Genomic DNA, 22,345 nt, shown 5'->3' with positions numbered 1-22,345 from the left:
CCCAGCGCTGCCCTGCTGCTGACGGATGATTTACAGATGCTCTTTTGCTTCCTCAAGTGTTTGTATCAAAGAAATCCTAGAGAAAGGAAAGGAACATGAAGAGATAAGTGTTACATTTCTACCTATTGGCTCCCAGCTTTAGCAGCTAAAAGGAAGAAACTGAAAAACTTGAGTCCTTAAATGCCTGTATGCCGCACTTGAAAGCTTCCCGATTTGTTTTATATTCCAAATCAGCCGTTGTTAACATTTACAATCAGCAATAAGCAGGCACTCACTCAGTTCCTGCATGTGTATGCGAAGAAGTGCCTGAGATAGATACAAATATATTTCCCTCAGCCTAGTCGTTTGCCAATCAAAAAGAACCCTGTAGTACACTTAGCCCAAAGCAATCAGCCCAGTGCATTCAGACCAAGCCACTGTGTTCTTCGGCAGCCTCGGCCAAAGCGCGAGGTTATCTCCCATTTGCAAGACAGAGCGTGTACGCTGCTGCACTTACAGAACAGAGATTTGGAAGGTTTGTCTGGAAAATAGTTAATATGAATTACTGTATGACAAGAACTTGCCAGCTTAAATTTGGCCCAAATAGTAAGGTTTTGTTAACCAGAGCTATGTGAAAACTTAACAATTGAAGTATTTCCATCAGCTAAAAAAAATGCCACTGCTGACCTTAGTGGGCTATTTTGTGCATGAGAAATTCAAAACTTAAACTGTTTGCAAGTGGTAATGCTGAAGTGCTGAGCTCATGCATGCAAACTTTAAAGTTCGATCGATTACAAGCTGACTGGAGTGAAGATAACATTGATTATTCCCCTATTATTCTCCTGGAGGAGTAAGTTTATAGATGGCTGCACAATGCACCACCCAATGAATTATTGGAAATGATCCCATTTTAATCATCTCTGTTATTTTTACTGGGGGTAAAAAATAATTTCACAGTGATGGCATTTCACGAAACAAAGAGACATCTTCTGTTTGAAAGTAGTGTAGAAAGGGTCTCTAACTGTGTCTGCTCTCTGCCTTGCTTTATGTGTATTTGCGTTCTTAGTCTTCTGATCTCTAAAATTAAATGTATTACTCACCTACCTCACACAAATATTGGAAAGATCAACAAACTCATGTTTGTTACAGTGCCATGACAAGTCAAAAGAGGTAAGCATGGAGGATTTATTTTCTAGTTTCTTGCTGGACTTGCATTTTCAGGCAGGGGATTGGGGAATGCAGAAAGTGGCCTCTCCACCACTACAAATAACCATGGGGTGCAGAGATGCCATGGGGCCATCAGGCCGAATGATCACAGCGTAGCAAGGGAAGGGTCAAGTGCTGAGGAGCTCTTTACCCTCAGCTCTTGGTGGCTCTGTGGTCAGGAAGTTGGCAGAGGAGCTTTTGCCACAGCAGTTTTCTCTGCCATTGTCTGCCCGTGACCCAGCTTACACGCTCATGGACATCCCTCCCATTTTCCAGAGACTTGAGACACTGAAGTCCATGTAGATGACAAGAGTAACACCAAGAAATAACGATAAGGGAAACACATTCCTCCACTTGAGAGACTTTGTACTTGTTCAAATGGTCACCCATAAACATGCTGTGCTTGCTTTTCTTGGTACAAGATGTGTTTGGGCTGTTGCCCTTGTGCTATGGCAGGTCCTGCCTTTGCTGGACACTGATGTGCAATTCCCTTGTCCAGCCCTTTGGCTCTTTTCCTCTTGTACATCTCCCACTTCTGCTAAATCAAGCTTATTATTAGTCATTGTATTTGGGCATTTATAGGAAAAGGGATTCTGTATCTCAGATACAGAACTGCAAACTTGAAAATGGTCAGGCAGGGAAGGATGAAGGGCGTCTGAAATGTGCTGCTGGGGAGGGCTGGTGGAAGAAGGCTGACTTTGTTTGGAAGATTAATTTTAACTTTGTTGAGCCACACAATTCCTTTCTGTTAGATAGTGTAGGCGGAGCCCTAGATGCTTAAAAGCAAATCTTCAACAGCATGCTTAATTGCTTACATCAGCCTGTCTCTTGTCTTTTACTTTCATTTGGGGGAACAATAAACAAAGCGATCACTGTTACTGCCAGAGTGGTGCTCTCCTGCATGTGCACGCGTGGGGAGGAGAGTCTGCTGCCGGTTTCGCTCCGGAGGTGCAGACCCAGAGAAAGTGTACAACTGAGATTATACGACTGAGCTGATCTGAAGGCTTATGGATGCCAAAAATGAGGCTGTCATTGTCTCTTCTGCCCCAGTGCTTGCCAAGCCCTTGCTAAGTGGCCACAGCCCACCTGGGTGGGTGACTGTTAACCCAGATGACAAGAGGGAGCAGTGGTCTACAGGGCTGAGAGGCTGCACCAGATTTTTCTGGGAGAAAGCAACAATTCCCTGTGCCACCAGCTTCTGCAGCACTCAACCATGTTTGGACTGTGACACTGTCCCAGTTCAGTGCATCTTGGCTGAAGAGATGGGGACGTGCCTACAGCTGTGGGCTCAGGAGCCTCAGTGTCTCCATCAAAGAGACTCAGTGTCCTGCTTCCCCATCCCACCTCCTGGATTCCATATAGGTCCTCCCATGGAACTGTGCCAGCCTTGATCCTCACTGAACTGGTGTCCAGCAGAATAAGCCCTGGGAAACTCCCACTGCCATGGATGGGCATCTGCTGTGGTCAGGAGCAGGACCTCTGCCCAGGGGACCAAACTGCATGAGAGTAGTATTTTTCAGGCTGGTGAAAAGAGCCAAAACAAATCTCTTCCTTTCACTATGGAAAGTGAAAACTGTCAATGAAACGATGACCAGTTGATGTAATCGTGTGGGCACTGCAGGACTGACAGACAGTGACCCCACTTCAAATGGCAGAAGATGCCCAAGGAGTCAAGCCTTTGTGTTAAACTACAAGAACAATTTAAATTCCTCACAGCTCTCCCCATTTAATTCTGTGGCTCCCAGGATTGAGAGGAGGTGCCGCAGAGTATGCAAGTGGAGTTCTCTCGTTCAGGGTGATTTAAAAGATACAAAAAACCACCCCAACTGTTTTGCTTTGAGATGTGTGGCAAGGAGGAGGGAAAGAAAAAGCAGCAACATGACTGGAATAACAAGGCCACGTTTTCTGTTACTGCCTCAGATGTGGAAGATATCAAACCGACAGGAAAATGCCAGAACACATAAGGTTGCACATTCATCCAGGAACAAGGCGATTGACTATGCAAGCTATGCTCAGGCAGAGCTAAAAGCAGACACTTGCCCGAGCAACCGTTTGAATATGAACAGCTGTCAGAATGAATTAATAGCAGATTTCAAATAAGAAAGCACAGATACAGTAAATCCTATTTCAATTTATCATGGATGTATCCAGAGTTTCTTTTCTTCCTGAGGTACAGTGCAGTTCCTAGTTCAGTCTGCCAGCCCCATGGAAATGACTGAAGTGTTCAGTTGTAGCAGCAAAGTGTTGCCGAACTGCTGCTTTTTACACCTTTAAAATAATATTTGAAATGGTTTGGTGGATCACCTGGAAAATCAACCAGAGGTATGCAGTAAGAAATGTCTGAGAAGATGATTTCCGGTAACAAAGAGAGGTAATACAAACTATTAAGTAGAAATGCTTTGCCTACTTTTTTGTTCCCGTTTGCTGGACAGGTGCTTCAGAGTGTGGTCCAGTGGGCAGTCGCACACTGGCTTATACAAAAACGGGTTCCGTTGCTGGCAACTTTGCCTACAACTCCTTATTCCACATGGGCTGCCTGAAGTGTACGAGAACTCATTTGTCACCAATATAGATGACTTCCCTGTTTTTCCAATTTATTCTGTATCTGGTTTTCTTTCTAGGTAAAGCTAGACTTGAAGGCTCCAAGTAGCCTTAATGTCTTGGCTCTGATTTTAATTTCCTTTAATATTGAATGAGAAGATGAGCTCTTGTTTTCCAAGCTGATTATTGGAATCTGCAAGATCATCCTGCAGGATGTCTTTCCCACTTATTTCTTTCAGTTTTGGCGTTTCTGCTAGTAACAACTAAATAAACCAGGAGCTAAACAAGAAGGATATCAGGAATTAGCCTCAAAAGCAAATTTTCATCTGTGTAGAGGGAAGTGCTTTTCTTTAAAAGGCTAAAAAAGGCAATGCTTTAAAGGCTGTGTTGCTGACCCATCTTTTGTAGCTCGTGATGAGGCTCCTTCCCCTGCTGTTTTCACTCAGAACATAGTAATTACATTTTTATTATTTTTCCGTGAGTGAGGTCTCCATTCATTTGACAGTCTCTGGGTTGAATTTCTCAGGATGTTCTCTGACAGGAAAACTCAATGTAGCACCACTGATCTTCAGTGCTTCAAGCACGTAGCCCATCAGCATAGCAAGGTCTGTGAGACTCCAAGCAGGGGTCAGCAGCAATGCTGCAGGTCGCCGGTGCTGTGCTGGCTTTACTTGTGGTCTCATCTGCTCCCCTGCAGATCCTGGGGGCACCACACTCCCCACTGGCACACCTCTGCTTCGTGGGACCTATCTGGCTGGAGCCTCTTGCTGTTGTGTGGTCTCCTGACATTTTTTAGCCTTTCTGAACCAAAACTTTCTCAGGAAATGAAGCCCAGTGGCATGTTCCTCCCACTCACATGCAAGGATCTGAAAACAAACTTTCCTAACTAGCTCGTTTCCTAATTAGCTCTTTGGATCATAATCCAATAACACAAACAAGTAGTTAAATGTACTAATTCCCTTCCTCTTAAAAACAAAACACAATCCCAGCCCTTGAAAGCCCAATCTGAATTCAGCTGTGAGAGAAGGGCTGAGGCTGCAGCCTCACCATGCAGTCACCCACCGTGGGAACCGAAGCCTGGGAGGGGGACGGTGGCCGAGGACCAGGGCAGCTGGATTGGTGGGGGGCTGCTGCTCAGACCAGGATGTCCATGCAAGGTTTGCTAAGCACATCTCAGCCTAGGAAGCCATCATTCTTCTGTTGACTTCAAGACATTAAGTATCAATCAGGAAAGCATGTGACTGCCAGCAAAAGATTTTTTTTCCAGCTGCTGTGCTAACCTTGATCGGGGCAGTTGAGTGCTCCGCTCAGTGTCCGAACCAGTCACCTGCCTGAGCATGGATCAGAGTTTTCTTTGTTCAAGTGTGGAAAATAGGCACAATGTGCTGCTATGTTACATTAAGTGTGTGATTTAGCTGTCTTTGATCTAGGCCAATAAACACTGCGAGTGTTTTATGCCTTACCCTTCTGCTTCCCTAATCAAGAGGTGTCTGCAGAGAATAGTGGGTGACTGGAAAGGATGTTTATTTCAGGAACTACCTGCCAGAGATGGAAAGATATGAACTGAGACCTCAGATTGGAAAAAGATTCGGAGAAGCTCATTACACCTCCTTTTTTAACTCCCACTTCTTTTTTTGTTTGTTCTTTAAAAAAAAAAGAAAGAAAAAAAAAGAAGGAAAAAAAAGATAAACCCCAAATGCCAGAAAGGCAATCAGGACACCCAGCTGGGCTCCCTCAGCATGCCCCTGCTGATCTGAATAAGAAGGATTAAGGCAGGGAGGGGATCCCTTTCCTGCCAGACAAGAGACCTATCAACCAAACTGAGAAAATGGATGTGAAGGCATTAGGTTGTTTGAATTTCTTGTGGTTGGTTGATTTTTTTTAAAAACAAATTTTCATTAGGTGAAATTGATGTGTTCTATGAAAAAAAAAGAATTGGCCCACACCAGGATGCTGAATCACTGTATTTTGTTAAACAGGTGAGGTTTTTTTTAACAGTGGGAGGAAAGAAGAATGAAAAACAACTGTGAAAGACCTTCCAGAAGATTTAAATGTTTATAAGTGGGACAATAACAATAAATTGCAGAGCTGCTGGCTTTGTTACAGATGGTGCATGTAAAATGATCCAGCAGTTTGTGCTGTATTTTTCTATTTGCAGGGAAGCAATAAGCCGACTGTGTGAAGCTGTAGCAGGTACAAATGGAGCTATAAAAAAGCGGAAGGTAAATACTGTTTTAGCTGAATGTTTAATTTTCTATATCTGCTTTTGATAAGCTGGATACATGATTCCCTAACAGGCTTCAGTCCATGCTAGAGTTAGTGCATGTTAATCCATCTGAACTCGGTATAACATGAAATTACTGCAGCAGGGTGTTTACCTTGCTCAGTTTGGGGCCGAGGCCATGCCCTGCCTTATTTCCTTCAGGATTAATGCTTTGCCCAAAGTTCCTGCTCCTACTCGCCTCTGCAGCACTTGGTGCTTTTCCGGTTTTAGATTCTGACTGGTAAAATGCCAGAGGGTTTTTTGCCTTTTTTTTTTTTGCCCTATTGAAAAAGATTACCTGATGGTTATTTATATATATATATAAAAATAAACACAACTAAATAGCAATGTTTAATGGGCTGATCGCTTATTTAATAACTGGGATGCAGTGAAGGGCAATGTCAGTGGCTGCTGTTGGGTCGTGTCCCTTCCGTGATTCCCTTCTGTAACTGTGGGGCTTGGGAGGAATGAATGTGCTCCTGAAAAATGAATACATGAGAGAGTTTCTTGATTTACTCAGAAACCCTTCCTTCCGAGGAATGAAGCAAAGTTCTTTTTTCAGGAAGATACACATTCTGATGAATTACCGAGCCAGCTATAACATTTATCTTGCTGGGATTTTGCTTTAAATCTTTTTTCCCATTATTGACGTAAAAAACCATGCCTACAAGTATTGTATTCAAAGCTGATATTGATTAGATTTATTTGCATTTGATCAAGCCAGTATCCTTGCTTGATTGAAATTCTCAATATCATAAAGTCTTTGACATGTTTCTGCCCCTGACAGACTCAGCTGACAGCCTCTTTTTTTTTGTTGTTTCTCTGTTCAAAGCCTCCAGTGAAGTTTCTGTCTTCTGTACTTGGCAAAAGTAACCTTCAGTTTTCTGGCATGAATATAAAGCTGACCATTTCAACAAGCAGCCTCACTTTGATTAACGTTGACACGCAGCAGGTAGGATACATATAAATCAGTGTCTTTTTCTCCGTGCTGCTGTGTTCTCCTTCTTCGTGGCTTCTGAAGGAAAGGCTGGGCGCTTCGAAGGGAAAGCAGCATCCTTCAGTCTTCTTGTGCATGTGTGGTAAAGCTGAATTACATGATGTGTCTGAATTTAAAAATGAGAGCACTTTGAAGGAATTGGGCATGCAGCACATGCCCTTTTTGTTTATGATGGTGTCCTCTTTGGGGAGGGATCCTCAAGCGCTTGACAAACTGTTTCTCTGTGTATGAGTTTGCCTGTGCTGTGCCTAATAAACAAGGCACTAGTCCCAACTGGAGTTTCTGTCAAGTCCTAGGAGAGAAAAAAAAAAAGAAGATATAAATAATGAGTCAGAGCTTGGCTTTGGTGTTGTTCAAAGCTATTTTACAGCTGGGTGATATACGTGCATAATCAGTTACACTATGCAAAGTCTCCGGGCTTTATTGAGATGTGTTTCTGAGAGCCTGGATCTGCCTTGGAACTGGCGTGTGCTCCCTTCTCAGCAGCTGTGATGAGGAGCTTTATCCTGCCCACCTAATTCCTCCATCAGCTGTAGTTTCCGCTCCCAGCATGATCTTGTCCCAGGCCAGCAGTGGGTTTTGCTCCAAGCTGGAGCAGGGAGTGTCATCAGGGAGGTAGTTCTGGCTCACTGACTCTGAGGAGTCGCTCTGCTGAGGTGATGCCACGCTGAGCATCAAGCAGCTCTTGTGCCTGTAGCACAGAGGTCTCCTGTCCCTTGGCACTCTGGGCTAGGTGGGTAAGGGTTTATGGTACCAGGTTTTCCTTTCTTTCAGGCACAGCAGCAAAGGGCTTGCCTACAGCAGGTGAAACTCTAGGGGTTGGCAGCTGAAGTATGGTCCTTTTAAGCTGTTCCTGTTTGTAACAGGACTAAAAGCCAGCTGCACAGATCTTGCAGATGCACTGATATTCCTGGTCACTGCACAAACGGGCACACAGGGCACTGTCTCAGAATTCTTTCTAGGTCTTTCATCACTAGACCTTTGCAAATGGAAAATCCTCTTTATTGTAGTTTTGTGCTGCCATCATGTTTCATTGTGTTCACACCTGCATAACCTACTGCCCTTGATTCTAAATGAGGAACAGTTTGTCTCTAGAGATGTAGCATTTGAAACAAAGAAAAGTTGATGCTTGATCCAGCTAGTGAAATTTCTACCAGGTAACAATTTGGTGCTAATAGTGAGAGAGAATATGATCAGGGTATCCGTGGGGCTCGTTTGTAAAAACACCACCAGTATGTACACTAGGCATTTAAATAAAATTGTTGGTAATTTTAAAATTAATTAATATCTCAAGACTCTCTAAATGCATCCTGTGTCTCCAGTTATTCCCCTTCCAAAGTCTCACTTAACTTCATATGACCAGGTTAGAAGTTGGTGGTCAAATTAATTCTGAAAACCCTTTAAGGAAGTTTACTCGGGGATCTAGGTATTATTAGATATGAATGGGTAGTCATAAAAATATTCCTGTATTTATCTCCTTCCTTCACAAATAATATATGCATGTGTTAATGGATTGGGTTGCCCTGAACTTATTTGCCTGGTAGATGAAGATATATGCTCTGCTGTTTTTCAAGTGTGTGGCGCATGAGTACGTTTAACTAGTTTGTCATGCTTTTCAGATTATTGCCAACCATCACATGCAGTCCATCTCATTTGCTTCTGGAGGTGACCCAGTAAGTATTGATTTATAAGATATACTTCCGCAGGTATAATGAAATTATTATGAGAATCAAAGTACCTGCAAATACTTTGCCTCCTCCCTTCCTATCCGCAAGCACTTACAGAGTACATCACGCTTCTGGATCATGACCAGTAATACAGGAAAACTGTGGGACTGAGACTGGAAAGGAGATGTAGAGCAGAGACCCAGTGGATCTTTGATGGATACGTATCGTTAACTTTCCTCTTGCCCATCCAGGAGGCTCAGTTCATTCAAAAGGAGGTCTAAAAATAAGAACATGTGAACATAGGAGTTGCATCACTTCTGTGGTCTGTGTAATTTAGTACCTGTCACAAAAGCAGTCAACAGTAGCCCCTCTAAATTATTAGCCTGATTTTGAGTCAAACAAACAGCTCCTATGAGACAGATGTGGCATAACCTTCTTCCTGCAGGTATGAGCTTTTCTCCAAGTATCACAGTCATGAACTCCATTGATGTTTTCAAGCAAGAAGTTTTTTATCCTCTTCCAAACTGTTTATTGGAATGATTGTAAGCATGGAATTTGTCATAAACATGCCCTAATCCCTCTTCAAATCCAAGTGTTCTGGATTTCCCACTCCATGTGATATGAAAACAGTGGTGCGGCTGTTGACACTTTTATTACTGGGAGAACATGGAAAATTGAGGTCTTGCTCAGTGGTGGCCACTATAAATCTTGTAGCACTTCACATAATGGGCAATATTTTGGGTGGCTTGTTCAAGTAATTTTTTCAAAATTCCCTTTACTTTTAAAATGGGAGATAGTTTCCACAGGACATGTCTCTTGACCTGTCCCCATGTTCAGTGTTAAGGAGTACCAATATTCTGCCCAAGAATAAAGCCTATTCTGGCTTTATTTTAAAGCAGTCATCCATGGACATACACAAACATTACAAAGATACAGAAATAGCAGGTACTGCTCCAGTTACTTCAGTTTCTAGTTGCTCTCTAGATCTAATTTATTTTAAAAGTGTATCTTAAAATATTTATGAACTTTAGGGAAAAAAATGAAAGGAAAAGGAAGGAAATTGAGTTCACTGAATGCAAAAGAAATATTTAGCTTTCCTTGGTTTTAATTATATTAACTTCAGAGATTTAAAAAAAAAATATGTAGGGCAAGTCTTGCTGGCCACAAGAACTCCCTCTCATGTCATTCATTGTGAATTATTAAATGATTGTTCTGGTGCATATTGCAAATTGGAGCCTTGTTTCCTGCCAGCTGATTGCGTCTTCCCTCAAGAGAGCCATGCCTTTAAGCTGCGAATTGCATTTTCCCCATCCCGCCTTAAAGATCCAAAATAACAAGATGCATATTTAATAATTAAAAGAATGTTATTCATTACCTCACCATTTTTACTATAACAGTGAATTATCAATCGACTCTGCTTTTGGAGTATGACAAGAAATGTTAATTTTTCTATTCCAGTTCCCTTTTCAGTTTGACTAGAAAAAGTAAGGATTATTTCAGTGTTGGCTGGGAAGAGAATCTGAAACAGACAACTGATTATACTGAGGTTGTCTGATCTCAGTAGCAGCCTTGAGAATCCAAGTAATTTAACCTGATCATAGCCAGACTAAAATCAGGCAGCAGCAATTGAGATCAAATCTCTATTTTGGTCTGAAATATTGAAGATCAACTTTTCTCTAAGATGTATTGTGAAGATTGAATTTTGAAGACAAGTTGGGAATATGCTAATTTGTGACTTGCAGTATATTAGCACTATTTTATCTTCCACTGGTATTGATAAGGGCTGTCCCAGCTGTGCCTGGCAGTCACACAGCCCTGATGCATTACACGGGAGAGGCTTCAAGCTCTGTGGGAGCAGAGAAGAGAGCAGCATTGCCTGCTGATGAGGCACCTGTTGTCTTTCTACTCCCATTGCAGAGTTTGGAGTCGAATACACCATTTACTGGAGACCAAAGGAATGCCAAATGGTCTAGTGCCTTTATTACAAGAAGATGCCAGGATAATTACTGTGTCTTTCCCTTAGCCCAATTTGCAAGTACCTCCAATTGTTTTTCCTGAAAGAAGCACACTTTTTAAAGCTAAAAATATATTCCTCTATACTGAGTTGCTTTACTATGACAGTAGGGTTGTTCATAATGATAATTTTCAAGACATTTGCTGTCTTCTTTCCTGTAGGATACAACAGACTATGTTGCATATGTAGCAAAAGATCCTGTTAATCAGAGAGGTATGGAAACAATTTTCAGGTTGTTATATATGATTACGTTATTGCTTTATCTGTTCTAAGAAATTGTTTGAGTTTTAAAATAAAAAAGCTATGTACAGCTCAGTATTTGGTACAATTTCTGACTTCACTGTATGGATATGCATGATGATACGCAGGCTGTGACTTTATGTGTCATATTTTTTTGTGCAACGAAGTGTGTATCTGCCCGTCTGACTAAAGCTGTACTAGCTGCTGGCTCCATGATGAGGGAGGGGTGGTAAATGAGCCTCCTCATCTAACCCGGACTCGTGGGTATGTTGCTGGAAGGAAAAGTGGGGTGTATACTCAGGTGTATGAGACGTTCTCCCCTCTGAATGCTAACCCAGGGGATAAAATCCCGTTCCATCACTCATTATTTGCCTGCAGTACGAGAAAGATTGGCCTTTGGCTGCTTATTTCATGCCAGACAGTTCTCAGAGCCACACTGCCAATGGCTATGTAATTGGTGGTGGAGCTCACTCTAAGGTGCTGTGGATGGCTCAGATCAGGATGTTTTCAGGAGAACTTGGACAGGTCCCTTACAGTCTGGCCAGCCAGCACTATTTTGGCTAACTCAGGGCAACCTGCAAGTTTACCAGTAAGCTCTGGTATTGATGCTGGGATGTGCAAAGCTCCTGTATCACGGCAGCTGCCCAGCACCATCCCTGAGTGCTCTCTTATGGTGGCTCTGCAGAGGGGAGAGCCAGTCCTGGGCACAGGACACTCACTACTGGAGTGAGTTTCATGAGGTTGTGCATGAGAACAAAAACTGGTGGCAGGAGCATGGTCCTGCCCCAAGGGAGCTCTGCTGCAGGCTGCCAGCACCACCCATACCTGAGTTTTCATGCTGTTTCACATGAGAACTGCACCCTAAAAACTGGTTCTTCCCCTGCTTTTGCTTACTGCCGGACAAGGAGACAAAAGGAGATACAGGAGTACTCCATGCAGGAAGCATAAATGGCGAGTTTCTTTTATTGAGGTATAAGCTGTTACTATATTTAAAAAAAACCTAGAGCAATTTCCTTAACATATTAAAGAATCTCAGTCTGTATACTCTCCTAAAGCTATCTAGATGCATAATTTCCTGCTCAGCTTTTCTCTGTAAGCAATATAGGTTGTGTCTCTATTTTATAGTGTAAAGTGCATTTACTTAATTAAAGTAAGGTGTCTCTTTGCAGCATGCCACATACTGGAATGTCCCAATGGGATGGCGCAGGAGGTGATAAACACCATAGGGCAGGCTTTTGAGCTCCGGTTCAAACAGTACCTGAAGAACCCATCTAGCCTGGTTACATCTACTGAAAGGTCAGCACATTCTCAGTCGCTTAACTGGCGGTTTCCTTCTCTATAGTACTTTTCAGGAAAACAGCATAGTCCAAAGAGCGATCCATAAATAAGATGCTTTGGATATGCTTTCCGGGCATAAATTAATTGTAATATATGCTGTATGTACAGAGTATAACAGACTGAAATTAGGTTATTCCAGTAAACTCTACTGATTTCTGTGACACTTGTACAGGTGTGTAACACAGAATTTAGCTTTAGTGTTCATTACCTAAATATCCTTATCTTAAGTCATGCAAGTAAGTTGAATACATGTTCAAATTCCTCTGTCCAAGTAAGTTCAGCTCTATAAACATTGTGTGCACATACACTGAGTTCAGTCCTGACCCATGCCAAGTTTAAGGCTGCTGTACCTTTAGAAAGTGTGTTGTTGGCAAAAAAAGTCATTGTAATTCACCTTTATGTTATTCTGCTCATGTCCTGTCAGCAGGCTCAGATTCTGCCTGACGTGACTTACATCAGCCTCATGTTCTGAACTGAACATAGCCACTCCTTGGCATTTTAATGTATGAAGCCCTGTCTTCTGCACATTGCTCAAAATATAGGGCCTAGATTTATGGACCGCAGTTCTGCATTTCAGTTACCCTTTATCCATAGCACTGGGGACACAATTCTTCCTCTAATTTATGGCTCTCCTCACAGGTTAGCCATGCCTGTTTTCCTCAGTCTTTTCTTTACTGTAACACCAGATTTGATTGATTGCTGCCTCCCACAAGTAGGTAAAGCCATAATGCTGCTTACCTGCGTTGTGAGCACCAGGAGACCCTGTGCAGGTGATGTCACTGGTGTGGTGCCTGATGCAATGCAACAGAACTGATTTTAACATATAACAGCATCTCCAGCTTGGGTTCATACTTCTGTCATATAGTGGTTCTTGCCATTCCACTGCTAATACTGGTCTGTTTTCCCTGGGGACAATAACCAGAGGAAGAGCCTTTCCTGTGAAATTCTGGTAGGTTATGCCACAAGTAAATCAGAGCAAAGAGAAATGGAAGAGGCTAATTAGATTCCCTGCTTGAGCCTAACCCACAGCCAGCCTCAGAGAACAGTCCTTGGGCGGAGAAGTCAGATATTCCTGTGTGAATGAGTCACTCACTTCCAAACTGCTATGAATCACATAATCAAATACTTGCACTGCGTATCACATAATCAACTACTTGAACTTTATCTCTTTCCTGCTCGAGGCCTTTCATCCAATTATATTCCTGTTTAACGGAGAAGTAAGATTTGAGATGAGCTTTTTATTTTGGGACCGGAGACAGTACAGGAAGCACCTAGCTGTTTTGCAGTTTATCAGCTGTACATTTAAACTATCATTGTTCTGGTTTAGCTCAAGAAAAACACTGGGTTCTCTCCTGTGTGTCATTCAGTGTTTTCTTCAAGCTGAAACAGAACAGTTGTATTGATCATGGTTATGAAAATTTTTTTTTTTGTTGCAATATTTGATTTTCTAAAACAGTTGCAGGCTTGTCTAACTAAATGCCATGAGGTTTTAATTTTCTCTTGTAAATGTTATCCATCCCCCCCAGCAATCTCCAGATTTATACAGTTGAGACAAGAAGCCAGAAGAAGTAGTTTTATGGTCTACATTTTAGACACCTGAATGAATGATGCATTGGCACTCTTCTCTTAAAGTTTCAGTAGCTGGCTCTTGTATTTTCAAGTCAAAGAAAAGGGATCTGGGCTGCCCAGTGCTGAGAAAATGACTGGACCTCCCTGCACCCCAAACTGTGATGACTCCATTTTTAATTCAGGAAGAAGTAACTGGAAAAATAAACAGCTCTGGAAGTTCAGGCCCAAAGCCCTTTACAGCCTCCATATGGCTAATCTGTGTATTGTGCGATGCGCAAACACTGGGCATGTTTGTCTACACTAGAAAGCAGTTGATTACATCAGTCGCTTTTTTTTGTCCCATATTTTTTCAGCGAGGCAGCAAATGCTAATGGATCAGCTGGGAATTCACAGGAGAGGGAGGATCATGAATATTACAATTAAATTCCTTCTCCCACTGGTGGAGTGTTAGACATGCGAATGAGAGTGCAAACAGACCAAAGGGCTAACTGTCTTCTGCAGGGCAAAAAGCAGTATTGCTTGGTAAGTACCTCATCTTCTGGGATAACTACTCGCTACCTATTATGAGAATGAAAAATAAAGTGTCACTATGGTGTAAAGGGTGGTGTTAACATCAGAATCAGGTTCTGATTATCGTGGGAAAGGGTTTTTTTAGGCTAGATTTAATGATGCTTAGTACATAATTGAATCTCAAAGCACCTTCTGGTTTGTCCTTAGAGTACTTTTAGGAGACCAAGTAATATTCCCTTGCTCACTTGTTAGCTGTGAGAAGAAAATAGATACAGATTTAAATGGTTTGTCTGAGAGAACATCTGCAAAGTCTGTGACCTCCTGGTTCTGTGATCTGATAAATATTTCATCCTGTCCATTACGCTCTCATCATCATGGCTAGGCTTTGCGAACGAAGATATGGGAAGGGCTCTACCCACACTTGCTACATTATGCTCTACAACCTCTGCATACAACAGTAACCAATGGCAATGTGCATACAACATTAATTACCCTTGGAGTGTTTCAGGAGTCTCTGTTAAATCAGCTAGAGAAGCAAAAGATGCCTCTATCTGTGGCTCTTGTCTAGGATAGTGGGGAAATAAAAAACGATGAGTCAGGGCATAAAACCAGCCAAGTTCAGATTGGCTGCACAGACTTCAAAGCCTGCTGCGTGAGTTCTTGGAAACACCAGCATTTTTCCCACTTAGGGAAACAGGCACCACTGCTTTGCTTGGAGGGAGCACACTCAGACATACCCCTGAAGTCTGTATGGTGTTGTCTAAAAAGTTGCTGCTCCCAAGTGTAATTTATGTCTGGTGGCAACTGCTCCCAGGTTCCTGTGCTACTGCTCTGTCCATTTTTTTGCTTTGTTAACCTCAACCATGCTCCCCATCTTGGGTGTGGGCCTGGTGGCATCTGCCTCTCCAATGGTTCTCTAAAAAAGATGTTTGACTATATCCTGAGTTTGCATCCAAAGCTCGCCAGAGTTGTTGCAAGGAGTTACCTGCAGCGTGTAAATGCAAATGCCTTATTTCCATGACGTGCTACTTTTTGGTTTTCCTTTCAGTTCTGCTGACCTTTTAGTGCTGCTCAGACAACCTGGTGACCGTTTCACTTTCAAATCATGATGCCTGTTGTTATTTCTCCTTGTTATTTTTTTTCCAAGGCATTCTATAAGAAAATCTGAACTTTATTACCTAGGGGTTATACTCTATATAGTAATCCTTAGATACGTAACTGGACAGTTAATGGTCTCTGTGAGGTTGGAGTATGTCCAGACATGATGCCATGTAGAAAGATGAATATTATCATCATGAAATATTATTTGAGGATGGGAGGGTTTTTTTGGTGAAGAAAATACATTTAGTTACCTGTATCTCATTTAACTTGTGCACCGATGTTTTAAAGTTACCCGAGTTTTCTATGGGACTGCTCTACATGACTGCTTTTACAATTTTTCTACAGACAGGCAGCCCAACATTCATCAATATATATGAAAATTGTCCAGAAGAAAACAAAACCGTGGGTATGTACTGTGTTTTCCTTCTCATGCACAAGCAGAATTAACCAAGGCAGGGTGCCTGGAAGAGCTGCCCCTTGGCTTTTGATACAGTGATGAAAAGCATTCTACTTAGTGGGTCATTTCTAGTTCCTTAGATGAAGGGAAGACAAAAAATCCTTACAGCTTTTCTAAAGGCCACTAATCTATCTTCATGCCTGCTGGCAGGCTTACTTGTTTTACTTGTCATGATACTGTACAGTAGCTCTTTGTTTTTCTATTCTCTCTCATACTCTTGGTTGTTTTATTCCCTTTCATACCCTTGGAAAAAGGAAGATATTTTGTTGCTTATCAGTCTCAGAAAATATCCCTTCACCCTACAAATGCTCGATGAGACCCAAACTATTGACACTGTGGTGTTCTTCCAACAGAGGCTGTGCCCTTGGTTCCAGCATCACTGGTTTCTCAGTGTGATTGTGCTCTTCCCCTGCCTTGGGTGGCTTTGCACCCGAGATCAATTCGCTTTTAGCAAAACCTGCTCTCTGGGACCCCAGGAGATCACCAGCCTCCATCCCTTTCTGGACTTCTTTTGGCACTGCTGATGCCCTGAGCACATTTCCTCAGCTCGTCTCTTAGACTGCACAATGAGGTCCTTTTTGCATTCCCACCTGCACTGCTCTGAAATGATCCATTAGACTGCACCGGATAGTTCAGTTTCCTGTGTTATTTCTGATTTAAGGAAAGGAGAATCAAATGGTTCCTGCAAAGAGAGGGTGAACGAATAAAAGAATGAATGAATAGATCCATGAATAAAGTGTTAGCTAAAGAGCAAAATTATGCGTGCTATTTGGCTAGCCGAAGTGCTATTATTTTCATACCCTGCAGGGGTTATTCTGTTAGCTTGTTTCTAGGCTTGGATCCTAACCTGACAGATGTGGCTTTGGCTCTCCAGGCAGAGCCACAAAGCATCAACCTCCTCCATCTTTCCTGCTCCACCAGAGTAGCAAGAGAGAGAATAGTTCAGCTTCCCACAAGCTTTTTTTGCGGTGCAGAAGGGAAGGAAAGGGTTTTGTAACAAACAATGTATATGTCTTGTGTTTCAGTAGAGTCATATGTATTAATTTCTTTTCACCCAGTGGGGGCTTTACCACTTACATTGATTTAAGCAAAACTGAATCAGTGTGGAACATTTTTGCAAACTCTATTCTAACTCATATTTGCATAGTGTACCTTGTGCCTTCTAGCCATAAGGAAAAACGAGTTCATCTGCCAATTTTAATTTTCTTTCTGAATTACTTCAGTGGGATATATAAGAACAACAGTGCTCCTATTTCAGCTTTTACAGTTACTTCAACTTGAGTTTAAATACAGAGGAAGGAAGTCTGTGCATACTATGTACTAATTGCAGGTACTTGTGCTGAAAGATCACAGAAGACAAAAAAAGAGGCAATGTTATTGAAGCCTGCCCACAAAAGAGATCTTTTTGATGATCCATGTTACATCAACACACAGAACCTGCAGTCTGCAGTCTGTACAGCCCGCGGTACAGCGACAACACAGATCCATGAGAGCCCACTGCGTCAAGCCAGTAGGTTCCCATTGCAGCACTGTATCTTTCTAAGCTTTGAAAAAAAGAGGGGGTCTTGTCACCTGTGTGCATGGAGAAAGATTTTGGTTTCCCCATAAGAAATATAGAAAACTTTGGGGTAAGAAATCCTTACAGTTTGTTGGGGTTTTTTTCTTGTTAAATTCAAGACAAAGGGGATTAAAGAGTAAAAGTAGTAAAAAAGTAGTAAAAAAAAAAAGTAGTAAAAAGTAGGCAGAGTAGCCTTTCACCTTCTGTAGTTGATTGATGAGAATAGTGTTCCACAGGTAATAATAAGCAAGTCTTTAAGATTATATGAAAGCTTGAGAATGCTCTATAACTCAAGAAAGAGGGTTCTCTTGTATGCTTACCAACTTGACCATTCTAAGGTAGAAGCGGCCTCAGATGCCTTTGCTTCACAGGCAGAAGCATGCCAGGTCGAAGTGGGATCGTTACAACTATCTTTTCTCATTTCCTGCATGAGTGACCATTGAATTTCATCCAATAATTTCTAAATAAAACTCTTTGATCAGTATTGTCTATTATGTCAAATTAAGTCTTGATTTACAGATATCCATTAACTGAATATACAACTATACTGATTGTCCCAATTACTGAAAATACTTTCTTTATTAGCATTGCCTTTTACAGTTTCCCAATGGGTGTTTTCTCTGTCAAAGTTGGCTCCACACAAGAAAGTGGACAAAGGACTGGACAGAACTGCAGTAAAGGGAATGTGTGACCACTGGGACATTTCCAGCCCAGGGCTGTATTATGCTTTAAAAGGAACTGGCTATATCCTGAGGAGCCTTAGGTTTTGCAATTCCATTGAAGAAGTGGCATCCTCTTATTTTCCTTAGAAAAATCCTGCCTGTGAATCATTTGTAGTCCTACTGACTATAGCCCAAACCACCCACTTTTGTTAGTACATTCAGTAATTGTTCGTTTTTTTCACAGCAAATGCATCATGCTGTAATCCTTCCCTTCTGGCTACATTGGCCATGATGTCTTACATTCCTGCACATAGCTGGAGCCACTCAACAGAACTCTCCCCATGATCTGTGACAATCTCTTCAGAGCTTGTTAAGGAAGAGGGAAAAATGAGATCTTTGGGGGGAAAAGAATAGTGGCTAATAAACAAAAAAAATCTTGGTTTTACAGGGCAGATTTGAATTTTTAATACAATCAAAGAAATATAAGCGTAAACAGTAGATCATCTGAAAAAATGCTGTTTCTAGTCCCTGTTGCCTAGCGACTCAAAGCTTTCCCAGCTAAGGTATGGGAGGAGATGGTGTGATAGTTTTACCTAATGCACTGGAGGGTTGTGAGCATTCGTGTGTGCATTTTATTACAGCCTGTGTGGCTGGTTTGATCATATCTTCAAGACTGAACCATTTGAATTTTTTAAACACTATAAAAAAATACAGTCTCGCATCTTTTTAGGATGAAATTCTAGGTGAAGTGTCTAATACATTCCCTTTCATTTAATTTTAGAGTTACCGGAAGCTGTTCAGCAGAACGCCACAAGCAACACAGCTGGTCTCTGTGTTCTGCCACAAATAAAGCAACAGCTAAAGAATGAAGATTGTTACCATGGCAAGTTAAACAGGAAAGCAGCAGAAAGCCTCTTAGTCAACGATGGCGATTTTCTGGTGCGAGAGAGTACAACGTCACCTGGTCAGTATGTCCTCAGCGGACTTCAGGGAGGGCAAGCAAAGCACCTGCTCTTGGTGGACCCTGAGGGCAAGGTATGAACATTTCATATTCTGAAATTTCAAGGCTGCTCAGATATTTCAGTCAAAATGCATGGGGGCATTCCAGGAAGCAGAACTGATCTGATTCCTTTCAGATTGATTTAAATTTAGCCAGTGACTTCAGTAGGTTTCAGAGTTCAGTCCAAGAATTTATAGGCACCAGAGCACCATGGGAATAGAAGTGAGGTGCTTCAATATTGTTGTTAGTCCAAGTGCTGTGCTGTTAATGAGTGTGTACACTTAATGCATCCTTGGAGTCGTTACTATATTGCTAGAAAAATAACCCTAACATTAAACAGTCTTTTTGTTCAGTAACACACTTCCAGATATAGAAAAGGTAGAGCTGGTTTGTTGTCACTTCAATTCTACTTGCTTCTGCTCAGGGCTAGAAGAGCCTTCTTGAGTGACATCTCTCAGATGAGAGTAAATCGGAAAAGTAATCCTTAGTAGCATTTAGGGAAAAACATCTCTTTTTCTGTGGAGGAAAAACCCAACAGGTTATTTCATTTCCCTTAGCAGAATCAGCCCAGTTCCACATAGTCTCTTTAACCTGGTCTTCTGCTTTCCATGTCTGCTCACAGTAGGTCAAGGGATAGGGCTGAATGGCTGTCTACAGCCCAACAACCCTGCTTCAGTGAGTTCAGTCGCTTAAATGCCTTTTGACTCTAATACACCAGGCTAATGTCCAACCAGTTATAAGCACTATCTAACCATAAATATATTATTTTGCTTCTTTCATTAGGTGAGAACCAAAGACCATATATTTGATAGCGTGGGCCATCTTATTCAGTATCACATGGAAAATAATTTGCCAATCATCTCTTCTGGAAGTGAAGTGAGCTTGAAGCAACCTGTAAGGAAAGAGAGTAGTGTGGGGCACATCCAGTATCACAAATAAACCCTTGGATCTTACAAACCACAAGACGGTTCAGACCTGAAAAGTGTACTGAGAACTTTCTATTATGAAGACAATTCAAAAAACTATAGACTGCACTTTCTGCTGCTGTTCCAGAAGATACCCTTTTGTGTGTTTATGTATGAATATATGTATATGTGTATATCTATGTAGATCTATAGAGATCAACAAGCATAGTTATATAGATATATATAATCTTAATTACACCTTTAGAGTGTGAGATTCGTTTGTGAGAAGGTATTTTAGACATGCACAGATGTCACTTTCAAGGTCATACTGAATCAGTAACTATTTAAAAGCACAATTAAACCTCTCCATGCAAAAGCTCACTTGAACGAACTGCTGGAACATTAGTATGTGCCTTTTAGCATAGAATTACTGGAAACCGATATTATTTATACTGAATTAGTTTTGGGTGGTTAAACAAACATGTCTAAGCTTTTAACTATTTGCCAAAACAAATACAATTTGAATATTACTAAAATGTCATCTGCTTTCGATAGACACTAACAATTTCATTTTGCTTGTAACAGCACTTTATTAGCAAGTAATGTTTGAAAGGAATAGCATTCACAATACAGAAAGGTAGTCCAGTTTTTAAAATCATTTTTTATCACTGTCTGACTACTCAAAAGATTTGAGATTATGCAACATTTACAAAGTTGAAATTAATATATGTAATATAATTTTGGAATAGAACTTGTTAAAGGACAAGCATGCTAGATCCTAATATTTTTGTCTTGCATATGATTTTACTATTATTACCAATTAATACTGAGAGACATCTCTTTTTAAAGGCAGGCTAAATATATTTTCATTGATTACATAGTTGTTTACAAACTAGAGAAGCTGAACAAAACTAATGATACATTTTGAGAGAAAACTATTTAAGACTGTTTGAACTTTGCATGTACCCTTATTCAGTGTTCTTTCCAAAACAAGATAGTTTTCCCATTCTTCACATATAGAGTCCATTTGTTCCTAAACATGGAAAAAAGTCTTTTAAAGGAAACTATGAATTGTTCTGCCACAATAAATTCTCTAAATATGAACAATCCTATATTCAGAGTGATCAGTGATTTCTTGGGCTTCCTTTTGAAGAAAGAGTGATTTAATAACTAACTGAAGAAAGGCAGGGCCACTTGGGGAATGAACTGGTAGTCTGGGTGATGGCCTGAGAAAGTTGTCTCTTTATGATAAGCAATGTTTTCTGGCACAAGCTGGGACATTCTCTCTGTCTCCCAGCCCACCAGCTCAGTTCCATAAGGTAGACAATTGTTTAATACAATTGTTGTGGAGTTCAGCAATTGCTGGAAGACTTGACTATAAAAAAATAACATTCTATTCTTTTGTCCGTGTTCATGTTAAATGGGAGCTCTTTCCTCTAGAAAACAACAGGAGTTATATACACATAAAATTTTTGAAGACATAAGTTTCCTTGGAAGGGAAAATATGTAAAGAGCCACACTCAGAGCTCATGAAAAAACATCTTTATTCTCATCCTCAGCTACTAGGCATAAAATATATTTAATTCCTTGATAATAACATGATTAAAATACCCAGTTGAATCTACTGGAAGCAGTGAGAAGCTTTTAAACATTATTTGATTTCCTTGCTAGTAGTATCGAAACCTCAAGCCTGCAGAGTAGAAGCCCAAGCTTATGCTTGTTCTATCCTGTGCAGGGTTTTCACGTGTGAAGAAGGTCCTCAGCAGGAGTTCATGCAATAAACAGGTATCTCAAACTATCCTGATGTGAGAGAAAGCAAGAAATCCAACTAATTCGAGCACAACACATCCCCATGTATTACAAACAACAGACATTTTCCTGGAATAAATTACATTTATTCTTCTGGAGCTGGAACCAGGAACTCAGTGTTTGGTTTCTAACATTTATGGGCCTTCACTTAGCTGTTAATGCGGCTTTTAGGCACTGTGGACCAGCCATCTCACATGAAGTACTCCATCATCTCCTCTGGGGAAGTCTTAGCAAAAGCATCTGTGCTGAAAAGAAAAGGAGTTATGTGCAATTTGGAAAGTTTTCCAAAATACCATTTGACAAAGTTAGTATGAATCGCCAGGCAACACGCTGAGGTTTTTTGTTTCGTGTCTGTGAAAATGCTGAGGAGAATTATTCATCTTTGTTCTAACAGGTAGTAGAAACTCTCGGTAAAACCAGTTGCTTTTGCCTATGATGTCACATTTACAAGCCGTGTTCGTTACTCTTCAGAGCTCCTGTTGGTTTCACGAACACGTCAATCCCCGCGTCCGCCCCTTTCCGTCCCCAA

General features: G+C 41.2%; 1 protein-coding gene across 1 annotated transcript in view; it reads left to right on the top strand.

The window, feature by feature from the left end:
* SHC4 (SHC (Src homology 2 domain containing) family, member 4) overlaps positions 1-20,584 on the top strand; it is a 29,571-nt gene extending 8,987 nt beyond the window's left edge. Inside the window, 10 exon segments of the mRNA XM_009870704.1 lie at positions 5,885-5,948; positions 6,822-6,941; positions 8,606-8,659; positions 10,829-10,880; positions 12,077-12,203; positions 14,168-14,336; positions 15,771-15,831; positions 17,213-17,392; positions 18,884-19,137; positions 19,886-20,584. Coding sequence (XP_009869006.1) covers positions 5,885-5,948; positions 6,822-6,941; positions 8,606-8,659; positions 10,829-10,880; positions 12,077-12,203; positions 14,168-14,336; positions 15,771-15,831; positions 17,213-17,392; positions 18,884-19,137; positions 19,886-20,041 — 1,237 coding nt within the window. The 3' untranslated portion in view covers positions 20,042-20,584.
* The last annotated feature ends 1,761 nt before the right edge of the window (positions 20,585-22,345 follow it).

Source organism: Apaloderma vittatum, unplaced genomic scaffold (assembly GCF_000703405.1).
Source record: "Apaloderma vittatum isolate BGI_N311 unplaced genomic scaffold, ASM70340v1 scaffold39705, whole genome shotgun sequence".
NCBI lineage: Eukaryota > Metazoa > Chordata > Aves > Trogoniformes > Trogonidae > Apaloderma > Apaloderma vittatum.
Note: the sequence above shows the minus strand (reverse complement) of the source record. Positions and strands in the feature narration are given on the sequence as shown.